Source organism: Myotis nattereri, assembly GCF_964212035.1.
Source record: "Myotis nattereri genome assembly, chromosome: 5".
NCBI lineage: Eukaryota > Metazoa > Chordata > Mammalia > Chiroptera > Vespertilionidae > Myotis > Myotis nattereri.
In genome coordinates, this window is record NC_138080.1 from 74,529,912 (window position 1) to 74,547,905 (window position 17,994).

The window sequence follows — 17,994 nt, forward strand, 5'->3', positions numbered from 1 at the left end:
AGGCGACCTGCGCGGCGGGCGCGTGGGAGCGGGAGCGGAGCCGCCCGAGACCCAGCCTGGGGGAGGTCCTCGATCCCGGGCTTCAGGAGCCGGGGGAGACCGTTTTCTTTATTCTTTTTTTAAATTATTTATTTTTTAATGTATTTTTATTGACGTCTTACACAGAGGAAGGGAGAGGGAGAAGGATAGAAAGAAACATCGATGAGAAACATCCATCAGCTGCCTCCTGCACACCCCCTCCTGGGGATGTGCCCGCAACCAAGGTCCATGCCCTTGGCCGGAATGGAACCTGGGACCCTTGAGTCCAAGGGCCGAGGCTCTATCCATTGAGCCAAACCGGTCAGGGCTTCTTTATTCTTTTCTTGTCTCTCAGAGTGGAGTTGCTAGTGTAAGCCGGCTCTCGCTGGCTTTAAGGACCCTTGCGGGGAGCACTGGAGGCTGTGCCTGGGAAGATCCGCTAATCCAGGCATTGTTTGCGGGGTGAGGCCCCGTGGCCCTTTCATTTCTCAGCTACGGAGGTCTTGGCTCCAGGACGTAAGCCCTCCTTGCATCATTTTTATTTTTCTCTCTCTAACAGTGATTCTCAACCTGAACTGCGCGTTAAAATCACTTGGAGAGTTTTTAACAAAAACCTGGCTGCAACCCAGGTCAACTCAACCAGACTCTGGGTTAAGACCCAGGCATCGGCGGTAGGTAAGCCTCCCCACCTTAAAGTACCTAAACCTGCCCTAACCCCACATCCTCCTCCGCATTTTTGCTCCTTTTTAAGATATATATTTCTCATCTTTTTGGAGCCCATTTCCCTCTTGTTAAAATCATTGAGGACCGCTGCTTACAAAATCCTATAGGTAATTGCAGTTATCATACTGGATCTCTTGGCGTCATTGGCCACTGTTGGCCATTACCTCTCCCCACCCTCTCTGGGTGCTGTTTCTCCTTCACAGGGAGCCTCCTGTTCCAGCCTCTCGTGCACTCTGTTCTTGGCCCTCTTCTCTAGCTAGCAGTCTCCAAGTGTCCTTATTAAGAAGAATTAACCACACCTCCCGGACGACCCTAAATTATTGTATTTTACCACTCTGTCTTGGCAGAATGACTGATAGCAGCCCCCTTTCATATCAACAGTTCCCCATTTGTTATTTTTGCTGTCAAAATTAATAGGGCAATTGGTAAAATCTAAATAATGCCTGTAAATTATATAATAGTTTTGAAAATCATGCTAATTTCTTCACATATCCACAGCAAAATTATCAAAATCAGTTGATATATGCTGGGGCTCTATAACTTAAGTTTCTAAAATGTTTCCCAGTGATGTAGTTGCTGCTGGGCCTGAAACCATACTTTGAGAACCACTGATGTAAGAGAGTGGCGCTTTTTTATAGGAAACAACCCATTAAAATATTTAAGAGTATAGGGGTTTCATGTTTGCATGAAAGAGATTTTTTTTTAAACCCACATCCATATATAGATTAAAAAAATAAAGCAATTGTGGGAAAATATTAACATTTGGGGAATCTGAGTGAAAGGTATATGCAAATTCTATTATTGCAATTTTCTGTAAATCTGAAATTGTCAAAAAGTAAAAAGAAAAATATGTACTGGTTTAGATAATAAATGATATGGTCACCTTTCATTAAGTCTGAGGGCTGAGACTTAATGACTCTCCAGTATTTATCATCTAACCTATTCTTCCCTTAATTCCAGTTTGGTCTATGGTATATATTACTGCCCACTCACCACCTCCATTTGGATGTCTGTTAGGCACTTAAAATTTATTTTTGCTTTCAATTGTTTGTGTCACAATAAACAATCGAACAAAAAGCCCCTCCTGCAGAATTCCATATCTACTGTAATGCCATTCATGCAAGTGCTCAAGCCAAAAGCCTTGAGTTCACCCTTAACTCTTCTGTCTGTACTTTCAGCACATTTCATGAGTGTAATCATTTCTCACCTCTATTCCACCACCCTAACCCAAGCTACTATCATATAGATGGCCATGTCCTAATCTCAGGAGCCTATGAGTATGTTACTTTATATGGTAATGGGGTTTTGCTTGTGTAATTAAGTTAAGGATCTTGAAGCAAGGAGATTCCTGGATTTTTTTTCAGATGGAGCCAATATAATCGCAGGGGCTCTTATAAGTGAAAGAGGAACATAGGCGAGTGAGAGAGAAGGAGATATGATCATGGAAGCAGGGGTGAGGCTAAGATTGAAGGTGCTGTACTATTGGCTTTGAAGATGGAAAAGTCCACAAGCAGATGGCTTCTTGGAAGTCAGAAACCCAAATTGGGTTTCACTGAGCTAAAATTATGGTGTCAATAGGGCTGCATTCTTTCTAGAGCAGTGGTTCTCAAGCTTGGCTGCACATTAGAATCACCTGGGAATCTTTTTAAAAATCCTGATTTCTGGCCTCATCCTCCGGAAATTCTGTTTCTTTGTTACTAATGTTGTGGCCCCATCCCATAGCAAAGAAACAGAATTTCCGGAAGATGAGGCCCAGAAATCAGGATTTTAAAAAAAATTCCCAGGTGATTCTAATGTGCAGCCAAGGTTGAGAACCACTGTTCTAGAGGCTCTAGGGGAGAATAATTTCCTTACCTTGTCCAGCTTCTAGAGGCCACCTGCATTCCTTGGTTTGTGGCCCCTTCCTCTGTCTTCAAAGCCAGAAGCAGAGCATTTTCCTCTTTCAAACCTCTCCCTAACTCTGCTTCCTTCTCCCACTTATAGGGATTCTCGTGATTGATTACCTTGGGCCCACCAGACAACCCAGGATAATCATCCCATCTCAAAATCCATAATGTAATCACTCCTCCAAAGTCCCTTTTGTCATGTGAGGAATATATTCAGAAGTTCCTAGAATTATGTAAGCCATTATTCTGCCTACCACATAGCGCCATGAACTTACATGAATGATGAATATGTTGGAATTTCCTGTTCAGTTCTGGGTCCCACACCAATCAGGACATATTCCCAGAACCAGAACAGTCACCCCATTTATGAAAAAATTGAAGGAACCAGAGAAGTTTATCTAAGAAAAAAGAAGCTTCAGGACTGAACTTTGGGCACTATGGGAACAATGTATTTTCAAACATTGGCTGATGAGGGATTTGGGTTAACTGGATACAGGACCCCAGTTAGCCAGAAATTGTGACAATAAATTATAAACTTTCAGGAAATTGGGCTATAATCTTAATCTGGAAATGAAAATAAACATTTTTTAATCATTCACAATCAGAAGACTCTACAATGCAATGTCACAAGATAATCTAATTTATTGTTTCCTGGATAAAAGAAAGTACCCGTATATGTGGTTTAATTGCTAAAGCAAAGTCAACTCAAAAATATCATGGGGATATAAAGTCCAGCCTAGGGAATATAATCAATAATATTGTATAACTGTGAATGGTGCCACCTGGGTACTAGCCTTACCAGGGAGATCACTTGGTAAATTATGTTAAGTGTCTAACCACTATGCTGTACACATGAAACTAATACAAAAGAATATTGAATGTCAACTGTAATTAACAAATTTTTAATTTTAAAAAAAGGAAAGTGGATAATTACCTTGCTATTTTCATGACGAATTTCAAATGACAAATTACAGAGAAGGAAAAAGGTGTTGGAGACCCATTGCTCAAAACCTTTTCATTTCTAACAAAAAGGTCAGTTTTACCTGGAAGTTAGCCTAACCTGAGAGACTGTGGGGCACAAAAGGCAGTCAGTGATTCTGCAATGGGAACAAAGGTGAGCTTTTTCCTGATGCTTGCAAGATCATAAGTTACAATGTATTTAAATAAGTGCTTTATGATTGTTTATGATCGTGATGCTAATAAACCATTTCTGACCTCTTGACGCAAAAACAAGGAGTAAGGCAAATTGAGCAGGCTGAATATGTAGACGGTAAAACTAAGCTTTCAGGTTAGGCATGGAGATTTGGGCCCCCGACCTCCGTCTACTAGCCCTGAGGTATTAAGCAAGTAGCAGCGGAACCTTCTGGGGAAATTAAATGAGAGAATACATGCATAGCACTTATGGGAGTCAGCGTTCAAATCAATGTCTGTTCGCTACAGTTGTTATGACTTCGTTCTTATTTATGCACTTTTGCAAGAACAGACGCAACTGGAAGAGAGAGAGAGAGAGAGAGAGAGAGAGAGAGAGAGAGAGAGAGAGTTCTTTAATAAATAAACTCAGTCCCGAAACCGGAGGTAGCGAACAATATGGTATGTTGGTGCCGGTCATCTATTAAATGTCAATCCACTCTCCGCCACCAGAGGGTTGCAGCAGAAATAAGCGGAAGTGACTCTGCCCCTAACTAACATGGCTTCCAGGTGGTTTCCGTTCTCCTCTCTATGGTTACAACAATTAGCCTCGGCGGCTTCTCGCGAGTTTACCAGACGTCACCGGTTCAGCAAACTACTCCCGCCCTGCTCTCCTTGGAAGGCGGGGCTACGAAGAGATGCTGCTTGGTGATTGGTTGCAGCGCGTTAGGAAGTTGGCCTGCGCACGCCTGGACGTGATTGATTGCCGAGAGGCGGGGCGACTAGACTGCTGAAGAAGTAGCTGCCGCTGTGGGAGAAACATGGGTCAAGCGGCCAAGGTGACAGGGCCTGGGGAGGTGTTGGGTGCTATGCCGACAGGGGAGAGCGGGGATGGGGGGTTTAAGAGCGCAGCCTGACGGAAGTTGTATGGAGTCCTGTAACTGGGGTTGAGGCCCTCCACGGAGGATGTGGCCTTCGCCCCTGAGGAGAAGGGTTGTGCAGGTGTGGAAGCGGAGGGGGGCACCAGTGGTTCCTAGTTCCTAATCGGCTTGGGTACCGAGGGTGTTCAGTCATGCGAGACTTGCGCTCTGCCCGCGTTTCATCTCCCCACTGAGTAGCTGAGTATTTGTCGGAGGGACCCGTTTCCCGTCCGTGGAAGGTGCAGGGGACGCTGACGGCAGCCTGCGCCCCAGCCGCCCGAGGAGGTGAAAGATGTAGTCATGCAATTGGAAGGCACTCAGAAGTCTAGGAACCACGGCACTCAGCGCATTCACTTACCACAGGTAGCACTCCGCGACCCAGAGCAGAGACGCTCAGGCTCATTTCTCGCCACTGTGACACGTTCCTGGCCGGTGCACAATTTCAGCCCCTCGCCATCCCTAAGCTTCCACAGCAGCACGGCAGGTTAGACCTGTCCCTGTCCCTGGCGGAAGCACAGGCACTGGGAGGGGGAAATGGCCTGCTACAATAAAGTGAGGAAAAGCAATGCTACGGCCAATAACAGGGAGCCGCCAAGCAATGCCTCATGTACTACTGAACTTGGTGTTCTCACTACGGTTTAATATAGATCACAGCTCCAGTAGAAACGATTGTAAAAGGTTATTCATTTTAAAATTTTATTGAGTTTCCATCATAGCTATTAGTAATACCTAAGACCCAACATTTAGCCTATGCTATTTAGGTATAGTGGGTGCCACGATAAACAAATCACCTCTGCCTTCATACAGAAGTCTAGCAGGTCAGAGATTTTTAACAATTACTTAATTAAAATTGTATTAAGTGCTTTGAGCTGAAAATACAGTGTATTTTGTGTGCATATAATTGGGCTTTAACCTATCTGGAGGGATGCAAAACAGTACTTCATAGAAGTTTAAGTTAGGTTGAGACATGAAGTTTAACTAGAAATAGCTAGGAGAAAAGAGAAGAAAAAGAACATTCCAGAAAGAGGAAGTAGCATATGGAAAGTTCTTGAAATGGCAAAATTGCTTGGAAAACTTGAATACAAATGAAAGGATTCATTCCAAAAACACTTTTAGCCAAGCCTATAATGAACAGAAGACACCCATGCCAAGTGCGGAGGATACAAAGGTAACCAAGAAGCCTTTGAAGAAGTATGGTACAACAAGTGAGCCATTAGCATAACGTGTAGTAAGTGCCCAATGCTGGGATGTATTCAGGAGGGGCATATAACCCAGACTTAGAAGAAATAGATAAATAATGACTACAGTGAAACCTAGTACAGAAATGATACCATACACCCTTAAAATTACCTCATTATTTAAAAAAACAACAAAACTGAGGCAAAAAGTCTGAGTAACTTGTCCAAGCTTATAGTAAGTGGCAATGTCAGATTCAAACTGATCTGTGAAGAATACATTTCTATATACACTGCCTAAATTTGTCCAATCAGAATAAGTAAATGGGGAAGAGAAGACAATATGTGACTTAGCTTTCTGCTTTTTAATAAAAGTTTATTAACTCCAAGGTGATAGTAGCTCTGATAGCCCCAAGGCAGTAATGATGACCTCAACTTAGGTCCATCTACAAAGACCCCATCCTATATAATAAAAAGCTAATATTCAAATCGACCGAACAGCAGAACAACTGGTTGCTGTAACAAGCACTGACCACAGTAGCGGTGGCGGGAGCCTCTCCTGCCTCTGCGGCAGTCAGACATCCCCCAAGGGCACCCAGACTGCAAGAGGGCACAGGCCGGGCTGAGGGACCCGCCCCCCCCCCTCCGCCCTCCAGTGCACGAATTTCATGCACCGGGCATCTAGTTTCCAAATAAGGTCACATTTGTAGGTGCTAGGGATTAGGACTTCAATATGTCTTGGGGATAGATCACATTTTATTTACCCATTTATGAGTTGAACATTTGGGTGGTTACTTTTTGACACTATTATGAATAGATACTATGGAAGTTCATGTATAAGTTTTGTTTTTCTTGGGTATATATCCAAGCCGGGTCATATGATAACACTATGTTTAATTTTTGAGCAACTGCCAAACATTTCCAAAGTGGCTGCACCATTTTACATTCCCACCAACAATGTATATATCCCAATAGTTCCACATTCTTGTCAACATTTGTTTTTTACTATCTTTTTTTACTGTAGCCCTTCTACTGGAGTAAAATAGTATCACTGAGATTTAAATTTTTTTAAATTTTATTTTATTGTTAAAAGTATTACAAATAGTAGTACATATGTCTCCTTTTTTCCCCCCAATGACCTTCCCCCAGCCTCCCCTACCCCCCAGCACATGCCCTCACCCCCCTCCAATCCCTCCAGTGTCTTGTGCCCATTGGTTATGCTTATATGCATACATACAGGTCCTTTGGTTGATCTCTTACCTCCCCCCACAACCCCTCCCCAGCCTTCCTGCTGGTAATTTGACAGTCTGTTTGAGATTTAAATTTGTATTTCCCAAATGGCAAATTATGTTGAACATTTTTCTTTGGCCTTAATAGCCATTTGTTTGTCTTCTTTGGAGAAATGTCTATTCAAATCCTTTGCCTATTTAAAAAAATGTTTTATTATTGAGTTGTTCTTTATATGTTCTAGATAACTGGCCCTTTATCAGATATAAGATTTGCAAATATTTTCTCCCATTCTGTGGGATATCTTTTCTCTTTTTTGATAGTATCCTTTCCCTTTCTCACTTTAAAATAAAATTTTTAGTTTTTATAAAGGTGATAAATGTGTAAAGATTAAGAAATAGTTGGCTAGTTGGTTCTGCATCCTGGTGCTGCATTATTTTGGAGCCCATGTGGTCCCTTCGCTGAGATGCCTGAGGAAATCCAGACTCACAACCAACCGATGGAGGAGGAAGGGGTTGAGACATTTGCCTTTCAGATAGAAGTTGCCCAGTTGATGTCACTGATCATCAATATTTTCTACTTGAATAAAGAGATATTTCTGAGGGAATTTATTTCAGTTTCATCAGATCCACTGGACAAGATCAGCTGTGAAAGCTTGACAGATCCCAGTAAACTGGACTCTGGGAAAGAGCTGCACATTAACCTCATTCCAAACAAATTATGACCAAGCTCTCACTATTATGAATACTGGAATTGAATGGCCAAGGCTGATTTGATCAATCATCTTGGTACTATTGCCAAGTCTTGGACCAAAGCATTAATGGAAGCTTTGCAGGCTGGTGCAGATATCTCTGTGATTGGCCATTATGGTGTCAGGTTGTAATTAGCCTATTTGGTTCCTGAAAAAGTGCCCGTAATCACCAAATATAACAATGATGAGCAGTATGCCTGGGAGTCTTCCCCAGTAGGATTGTTCACAGTTAGGACTGACACAGGTAAACAGAGGTCATCCTGAATCTAAAAGAAGACCAGACCAAGTACTTGGAGGAGAGAAAGATAAAGGAGATTGTGAAAAAGCACTCTCAATTTATTGGCTACTCCCTACTTTTTTGTGGAGAAGAACGTGATAAAGAATTCAGTGATGATGAGGCTGAAGAAAAGGAAGAGAAAGAGGAAGATTTAAAAAGAAAAAAAAAAGAAGAGCCCAGCCGGTGTGGCTCAGTGGTTGAGTCTTGGCTTATGAGCCAGCAGGTCATGGTTCGATTCCACATCAGGGCACAGGCCCCGGTTGTGGTTGTGGGCTCAAAATCTACAGGGGGGCGTGCAGGAGGTGGCCGATAGGTGTTTCTCTCTCATTGTTGATGTTTCTATCTCTCCCTCTCCTTTCCTCTCTAAAATAAATAAAAATGTATTTTTAAAAAGAAGAAAAGGAGTCCAGTGGCAAACCTGAAATCAAAGTTGTTGGTTCTAAGCAGAGCTAGTTTTTCTCTTCTAGTTTCATGTTGGCTTATTTTAACAAAATGAGGTTATGTTTGTTGTGAGATGTGTGTAACCTAATGTTTGTTAACGTTGTGGTCTAACTCTAAAGTGTTTAGCTTTCAAGTGGATTCCTTAGTAGACCAAATCTTTTGTCACTGAAATGTTTTGAGATAAACATGGCTAAAACAACTTTCATTCCCTAGGGTCTACTTCTTAAACCTTCTATCCCCTGTATTTATCAACTGCACGTATGGCCTCTAGAAATTTGTATACTAAGCCAAACCAATCTGATGGGAGTAACTACCCATAGAGCTTGTTTTCCAAAGAAAAGTATTATTTAGAGTAGCAAAATTATAAGCTCACCTAGGCATGTTAGAAAGCCATTTGAAAGTAACTCAGAGCAAGTTTTGTGAATGAAAATGTAGTGCTCAAGTCACATTCTGCTTAAAAAAAGCTTTTGACAAATACAGATGAATTAAAAAGCAAGAAATAATGTTACATAAATGCCGGTAGGTATCTACTTCCTTCTACATACTCCTAATTCCTGCTCTCTAGAGATAAGAGCTTTTAATCATTTTAGCTATTCCTTCTGATATTTACCTCCATGTTTCTAAACATGCTTAAACTACTATTTATTTTCTCTTTGGAGATACTATTTTTTTACTTTTAACATTGGAGGTTGAGGACTAAGCTTCCCCTTACACTCTGTTCTTCACAATATACACATTTTGGTGAATCAGTTTTTGTCTCTCTTATTATTTGACTATATAAAATTTATCCACAGCTGGGATCTCTAATATAACTATATGATTACATTGTGTTTAATTTATAATTCTTCTATTTTCTTGAAATTAACTAATTTCATTGTTTTTATCATTGGCTTGTTTTTATCATTGGCTAGTTTCCTGCATATCTGTTCCCAAACTCTGAGCAAAACTAAAGTCTACCAGTTTTATTTTTTCTCTAGTCACGTCTTTTCTGGATCAGTTCAGCCTTTTCTGTAGTCCAGACTAGTTGCTTTTTCAGCTGATTGCACAAATGCTGACCTATATTTGTACTTTACCGTTATCTCTGCCTCTGGATCAGCTGTCTTTCTGATTCCCATGCTTTGTTCTTTAGTGGTTCATCCCTTGTTTTGGTGGAACACATGTAGTGTTCCAAGAAAAGGTGTATGGCATTATGAGACTTTGCATTTCTAAAAAATGTCTCTTTGCCCTTGTTTTAAATGATAATTTGGCTGTGTCTGGTGTTCTAAGCTGGATTTTTTTTTCAAAACTTGAATATAATATACTATTGTCTTCTCACACTGATCTGAGAAGCCAGGTGCCATTCTGATCACATACCAGTGTATGTGAACTTTTTTTTTCTCTCAGATTTTTCTTTTTATTAGCATTGTGCTGAACTTACATCATGAGCCATAGTATGGGTTTGTGTTGGGCACTTGGTGGAGCCCTTTCAATCTAGTAACTCAAGCACCTTACTTGGTGAAATTTCCTTAATTTATTCTCCCTTTTAATTTCTGTTTTCTCTGTTCTCTCTTGTTGGAGCCATCTAGATCACTCCCTTAATTATCTTTTCTCTCCTCGATTTTTATTTGTCAACTTAATCTCTGCTTTTACTAATTTGACATCCATAAGCTTTTGGGAGTTACTGAACATTCCTTTTTAAAAAATCCTCATCTGAGGATATGTTTACTGATTTTTTAGAGAGGGAGGAGAGAAAGAGAGAAACGTCAACGTGAAAGATAGACATCAATCGGGCTGCCTCCCCCACTCTCCCTGACCAGGGATCAAATCCAAAACGAAGCATCTGCTCCAATGGGAAATAGAACCTGAAGCTTTCTGGTGTGCAGGACGATGCTTCAACCAACTGAGCCACCCGGCCAGGGCCTAAAGGCTCCTTTTTAAATTTTTCTTTTTGTTTTTATTGCATATTTGCAATAACTTGGGAGTTAAGTGTAGTTGTCTTTATGTTTTCTGCTCCTTGTTTCCTGTTTCTGTTTTGCTGTATGCCTTTGAAGTTATAGGTTTTCAAAAATATATAAAATATTTAAAACAGTACCTAGCACACATACTCAGTAAATGTTAGATATTGTCTGGTGAATGGGCTGGAGAAAAGGAGGAATGGTGACAGAGTAATAAATCTTTTTAAGTAGTCTAAGAAACGGATGGGGCCCTAACCGGTTTGGCTCAGTGGATAGAGCGTCAGCCTGCGTACTAAAAGGTCCCAGGTTCGATTCCAGTCAAGGGCATGTACCTTGGTTAGGGGCACATCCCCAGTAGGGGGCGTGCAGGAGGCAGCTGATTGATGTTTCTCTCTCATCGATGTTTCTAACTTTCTATCCCTCTCCCTTCCTCTCTGTAAAAATTCAATAAAATATTTTAAAAAAAAAAAAAAAAGAAAGAAACGGATGGGGAGCATCTTAACTTAAATAGTTTGGGGCTATGGTGGATATACAAAAATTAGACATCCTAAAGTTCCCACATGAAGAATAAGGTAGATTTAGAGATGATTTTAAAATTTCTGGCTTGAGAAAGACTGTGTCTTCCATTACTGAAATTGAGAAGACAGGAGAAAAAGCAGTATTGGGGGAATAACATTGGGTATCCTTTTGGACTTGAGAAGCATGAGGTGGCTTTTGGCTAGGCTCCGCCCTTCAGTACTGACTGGCTATTCGGGACTAGGTTGGGTCTTAGAGTCTAGGCTCGGCGCTTCGGAACTAGTGTCAGCCCTTAGGCCTTGGCTGGGCTAGTCCGGGCTAGGGCCATTACAATCATGTTGATCCGGGCCTTGGGGACGCCCCGGTCTCCACAAGAGTGCCTTCCAGGAAAGGACCCAGAAGGGAGCATCCTGGCCTAGGAGCCAGAGGTTGAAAGGGCTGCTGACTCTCAAGGAGAGGTGCCTGTGGAAATCACTGACACAGGCTGGGTTCCTTGGGCCTGCGGGAAGAACAGGTATTGCTTAGGGGCTGGGGCTCTTTGGGGCGAGGTTCCGCCCTCCAGACAGGGTTTGGCTGTTCGGGGCTGGGCTCTTTAGGGCTGGGCTCCCCAGTCAGGACTGGGCTCCCCAGTCAGGACTGGCTACAGCTGTGGGGGTTTGGGCGCAGCTGGGCTCTGCCAGGCTCCACTCCACCTTTCGGGACTAGGTTGTGTGTTTTTTAAAGAAGTGCGAGGTGGCCTCAGTCTATGGCTAAATCCTCCTCACGATCTGACTCCTACCAAAGTGCCCGGCTCTTTTCTCTCCATTTTTTAACATAATCTTGTAAAAATCAAAAGTGTCAGCTTTCTACTTATTTTTTGAAAAATCACAATTGAACTTGCCTGAATTACCCAAAACATCTTCCTCTGAGCTTTCTTAAGATTTAATAAGTTCACGAGTTCGTGTATACTAGTATGTGCCTCACTTCAAGAACAGAAGGCCTCCTTATCTTAAGAAAAACGATAATACCTACCAGACTGGTAAAGTTGTTTACCTTGGCAGACTGGTTTTGCAGGGGAATTACTAACTTTTTAACTATCTTTATATTGTTTTGTTTCAAAGACCTTTGTATTATTTTTGTAAATAAAGTTTTTTAATTTAAAGATAAATAATCAATGTAAAGGTATTTCCAGAAACCCTGGTTTTCATCAGCTACTTTAAAAAATAGTCAATGAAACGAACAGAACAGAATTACTATTTAAATCTTGTAATTATGTAAAATGTGATTTTTTTTTTCTTTTGCTGTCTGAGTTCTTATTTTCTTGATAGGTTTTACAGCTCTTTAAAAGATTGCACAGGACCAGACAACAAGTTTTTAAAAATGATACCAGAGCATTAGAAGGTAAGCTTACTAATTTTCCTTTGGAACAAGTCTATTCTTCAGATGGCTGCTCATATATCCAAGAGACCCTGTATAGTCAAGCCTCATCTTAGGGAATGGCCTTCACTACCTCTTCCCTGATGTTGTTATGTGTTATAAAGATTAGTTTACAATTACACTGTTTTGAGGAGTATACACTTAAAGAAAATTAAAGTCCTTTCTCTATTTTATTATCACAATTTCACACACTCTAGGACTAGATACTACCATATTGTTAATGCCTTGTGTCATTCTAGAAGTGACAGCACCTAAGAAAGAGAATCTATTCCAAGCAATTCCACATTTAGCATTTCACTGTTTTAAGTGATTTCTGTCTTACCTGGTTCTGTGTTGGTCATGTTCACTTCCAATCCTCATACATTTCTAAACCTCTTTACCTAGGTTCAGTGTCTCCACTGTCCCAGGAAATTCTAGTTTTTGTAATTCACCAAAAGGAATTTCTTGCATATTAAAATATATGCCTTATATTGTACTTTACACAAATTCCTCATTTAATTATTATAACAACCCTGTGATATAGTTGCTATTACAGTAAACCCTTGATTTTGTGGAGATTGATTTAACAGAATTAGGATTTAATGGAAAAATTTCTAGCCTGTATTTCATGTGAAATTAACACCCTATTAATTTTAAAATGCTTTAAACCAAGATTTGTTTATAATTAAATTGATAAATTTGTTATTTTGTTTATTTGTTATTAAAAAATTATTTTTAACACATTTTAGTGAATAGGCCATATGTTTGAAAAATACTAGTAATTTTACCAACATAAATAAATGTTACATATCTACAACCATAGTCTGCATATTTAAATCCAAGAGTGATTGCTCGCAAACAATGTTCAGCAAATGATTAGCATTTGATCACAGATACCAAAGCATTAGAAGTTAAGTTTTTGTTTGTTTTTCCTTTGTAACATCCCACGGGGTAATTGGTTCTATTGTTGCATGGCGTGACTTTCTTCAGCAGTTTTAACGCATGCCACCCATCTTCCGACATGAGCTAAGCCATGCCTGCCCCAGACGTGTGCATTTGTTTATTCACAGTGACTGGTGAATGCACACATTTACTAGACCTATTTAGTATAAATTTAAAATTACAGTCATACATGTAGAAAAGTTTTCTGTGAAATTAAACTTTCATACATAATTTTAATTACACAAATGTATCTACATTTGTCAATTTTTTAACATATACATTTGGAAAACCTGTCTACTATATATATAAAAGGCTAATATGCATAGTGTCCCCTCAGGAGTTCAACCAGGAGACCGGGAGTTCGATCACTCACTATGTCGTGCACTGACCACCAGAAGGTGGCACAGAACAAAGGAAGGCCCCAGCCGGCAGCCAGAAGGCCCCAATTGGCTCTGATCACCAGCCAGATCTAGGGACCCTACCTGTGCACGAATTTCGTGCACCAGACCTCTAGTTTTATTATAAAATAGACTGTCAGCTTTAACAGACACCCTGCCTCACCCGAATTAGTCCATTATACCGAGGTTTTACTGTATGATTTCTGTTAAGATAAGAAACTAAAAAATGTGAAAGAATTTGCCCCACATTTTACTTAGCAAGAGGTAGAGCTAGGATTCAGCCTAAGCAGTCTGGTTCCAAAGCCCAAACTCTGAACCACTTTGCATATTGAAATTCTGAAGCATAAAAGGAAGGTTTTATGACTATTCTCCCATCAAAATAGCATATTTTTGTTGCTTTAAATGTTTTTAAGTGAAGTAATTATAAGAACAGGTAACATTGTATGTTTACTAAGCACTTTATATGGATCATTCCATTAAATGCGTACAGCAATACAATAAGGCAGTTTGTCAGGTTAAACTGAATTATGCTGCTGTAATGATGCTGAAGTCTCAGTGGTGTACATGAACAAAAGTTTTATTTATCATTTACTTTACATGTCAGCCACGGTGCTCAGAGCTGCTATATATTTATTTTAATTTGTTTATGTGTGTCTGGGTTAATGTGCTTGTAAGTATTGAGTTTTGCCATCTTAAAAACATTTTAATTTAAATTCTTAGATTTATAGAAACAAAGAATTACATTGGATTTATTGAATCTAATATATAGAAGTACACAAATGAAACTGGAAGTGAAAAGCAGGAAACAAAAGTATTAGAGTGCTGAAGGCTTATATTAGATTTAATTACAAACTTGCCCGCCTGTCATAAGCTCTCCAAGATACTTCTTTAATAAATTTCTGATTTTTATACTTCGTTTTACATGGAGCAAATATATTTCCTCTACTAGAGAAATAGCCATTCATAATGAATAACATGTAAATTATTGGGGCAGGAATTATAAATTAGAAAAGCAAATAACATTATGTATTTTTCTTTCTGTAGCAGCCAGAATAAAAATAAATGAAGAATTCAAAAGTAATAAAAATGAAGCTTCTTCTAAGAAAATAGAAGAGGTATAGTAATTGAATTTTTCAATTTTACAATAAAATGCTTGTAAATTGTATTAGCAACTAGAGCAGTGGTTCTCAACCTTCTGGCCCTTTAAATACAGTTCCTCATGTTGTGACCCAACCATAACATTATTTTCGTTGCTACTTCATAACTGTAATGTTGCTACTGTTATGGATCGTAATGTAAATATCTGATATGCAGGATGGTCTTAGGCGACCCCTGTGAAAGGGTCGTTCAACGCCAAAGGGGTTGCAACCCACAGGTTGAGAACCGCTGAACTAGAGGAAATGATGAAAATAGAGGGGTTATGTGAAATAAAAACCCGATAGTTAAAGCAACTGTAGATAACCTTCACTTGTTTGGTATGGCTCACCTCCTCTGGGTCATCTGCCTACAGCCATAAGAAAACAAGTTGCCTGGTATAAAGAACAAGGATGGTAGCCCTGGTCAAAACAAGAGCAGCTGAATCAACTCAGACATCCACAGAAGTGCTATCTTCACTTAAGGCAACTGACTGAAACTGAAAAGAATGAGTGCTGTGGTAACTCAGAACTATAGAGGAAACACCTACTCATTTAGCTCAACTAGACAGATTTTTTTTTTTTTTTAATTCCTGTCTTGGCAATGGAAGTTAACCAGCCACAGTTCATGAACACTCTTGGTTTGCCTTTAATATTTGCATTTTAGTCAATTGTTTAAGACAGTCTACTGAAATTAGTCCGTGAGCTCCCTGGTACTCCCAATGCATATTCATTGAAAAAATTCACAATGATTTGTTTCCTGTATAAAATCATGCTGCATATATACACTATCTCAGTTTTGAGCTTCCTAAATATTCCTGTTTCTAACCTTGGATAAATATAGGGAAAGGACCCATAGGAAGAAAATGAAAAATGGAAAACTATTTGCAGGGGTAGTTATGATTCCAAGAATTGGTTTGATAAAAAGGAAAGTATAAATTAGAGAAATTCTTCTGTGTTTAAATAGAATTTCCGAATGTTAAAATTTTTTTATGAAAATCATTTATATTTTGAAAAATGTATTTTTGAAATAGTAAATATCTGTAATAAGCCAATGAGACAAAATGAAATAGCTTAAGAATTTCTATTCCTGTAATATAAACAAAAAAGGGAAAGATTTTCCTTAAGCATAAGATAGGTCAAACAGGGACTATGAAATTTTTATTCATGTAGAAGTTAAGATGACTTTAGAGTCAAGTTATGAATTGAAGTTAAAAGGTATATATGGAGGTTTGTCCTATTTGTTATTTAGTAACTGATAACAATTTGACAATTTCTAAATTTTTAAATCATGATTTAAACTTCTAAAATATTTTACATTTTAAATTGTTTATATCAACTAAACTGAGAAAATGAACTACAATCTCCCAATTTACTTTTAGAGTATTAATTTAACATTAAGCAATCCAGAAATTAGATATTTGTTATATATAAATACATATGGTACTTTCTACAACTCTTCATATGTTAAATATTTAGTAGTTTTTGGATAATTACATTGTCATATATTAGAGGGTTTGTTAGACTTGGCACCAAAAGGAAACTTAAGCATCCTCTATACCAGCAGTTTTCAAACTTTTTGGTCTCAAGACCCCTTTACCTTCTTAAAAATTGAGTACCCTAAAAAGTGCTGTTTATGTGTTATACTTACCAGTATTTACTATATTAGGATTTAAAACTGAAAAATTTTAAATAGATATTGATTGAATCATTTGAAAACAATAGACCCATTACATGTTAAAAAAATATATTATTTATGAAAAATACTACATTTTCAAAATAATTTAGTGAGAAGAATGGCATTCTTTACATTTTTCAAATCTCTTTCATGTCTGGCTTAATAGAAGTCAGCTATATTCTATCTGCTTCCTCATTCAGCATGTTTTTTAGGTTGAAGTATATGAAGAAAATTCAGTCTCACACAAGTAGTTGGAAAGGTAAAGGAGTATATAATAGCCTTTTCCAAAAATGGTGAATATTCTTTGAAACTATACATCACCAAGTGATAAATTTCCTTAAAGGTTAGTTTTAATGTAGAACTCTATTCCTATTAGTCCAATGGAAGTTATATATTTTAAAAAAATTTTTTTTTGGCTCTAGAATTCATACACACCACCTCTTGGTCTCCTCTAATCCCTTGCTCCTCATTTATCCTTGTTCCCAACCTTAGACCTAGGACTCCACTCAGCTTCTGCACCTCCAAGGAGGAGGCCCTTTTTTCCCTTTCTCTGCCTTGCTAAGTCTGTCAGCGTGTGAGGTTTTGGTCACCCACAGGCTTTCATGTCAATTAATGGCAGCTCCCTCCTCTTGATGTTCAGACCAATATCCTTTGTGCTGTCTTGACTGCTTTCCTTCTCTCATACTTTAATCTGGCAGCAGAGCCTATTGGCTTAACCTTCAAAATATACCTAGAATTCAACCACTTCTCACCCTCCTCATCATTATCTCCAGGTTCAAATTACCATCATTTCTCACTGAATTGTTACAACAGCCTCCTCCTGGGTCTTCCTTCTTTTGCCCTAAATTCCTACAGCCTGGTCTCAATACTTTTAAAGGCAGAGTGAACCTTTTTTTTTAAAGGCATATTCTATCCTTCCTCTGCTCACAACCTCCATGACTCCTCATCCCATGACCTAGAAGAGCATATCATCTGACCTCTGTTAACTTCCCTCCTCACTTCACTAATTTTCAAGAAAAAAATCTAGCAAATACCCAAGTCTGAATAATCATAGTTTGTCTGCCTATCAGTGGTTCATTCAAGTACAAATGGCATTTCATAGAGAAAACTCTACTTCTCAAAATTCAAACAGTGTAGAAGGGTCTAGGCCAGTGGTCAGCAAACTGCGGCTTGCGAGCCACATGCAGCTCTTTGGCCCCTTGAGTGTGGCTCTTCCACAAAATACCATGTGCGGGCGCGCACGCACAGTGCGATTGAAACTTTGTGGCCCATGTGCAGAAGTCGGTATTTTGTGGAAGAGCCACACTCAAGGAGCCAAAGAGCTGCATGTGGCTCGCGAGCCGCAGTTTGCCGACCACTGGTCCAGGCTCTAGTATCATGAAAATAAATTTGACATCATGGATCCTCTGAAAGGGTGTTAAGGTGCCTCAAGGGGTCCACAGTGTTGAGAAT

At 39.4% G+C, this 17,994-nt stretch overlaps 1 protein-coding gene across 6 annotated transcripts in view; it reads left to right on the forward strand.

Annotated features, from left to right (window-relative positions):
• Nucleotides 1–16: 16 nt before the first annotated feature.
• LYRM7 (LYR motif containing 7) overlaps nucleotides 17–17,994 on the forward strand; it is a 29,240-nt gene continuing 11,262 nt past the window's right edge. For 4 of the 6 annotated variants that reach the window (XR_013996078.1, XM_081092599.1, XM_081092596.1 and 1 more), the window contains exons 1-3: nucleotides 3,660–4,594; nucleotides 12,304–12,376; nucleotides 14,776–14,846. Coding sequence is in view for 5 of the 6 variants with exons in the window: in XM_081092599.1 (XP_080948725.1) it covers nucleotides 4,577–4,594; nucleotides 12,304–12,376; nucleotides 14,776–14,846 (162 nt within the window). In the remaining variant the exon portion in view is untranslated. Of the gene's footprint in view, nucleotides 481–577; nucleotides 694–3,659; nucleotides 4,595–5,791; nucleotides 5,881–12,303; nucleotides 12,377–14,775; nucleotides 14,847–17,994 lie in introns of those variants that run through there. The other 2 variants (XM_081092598.1, XM_081092597.1) reach the window with 2 other exon arrangements.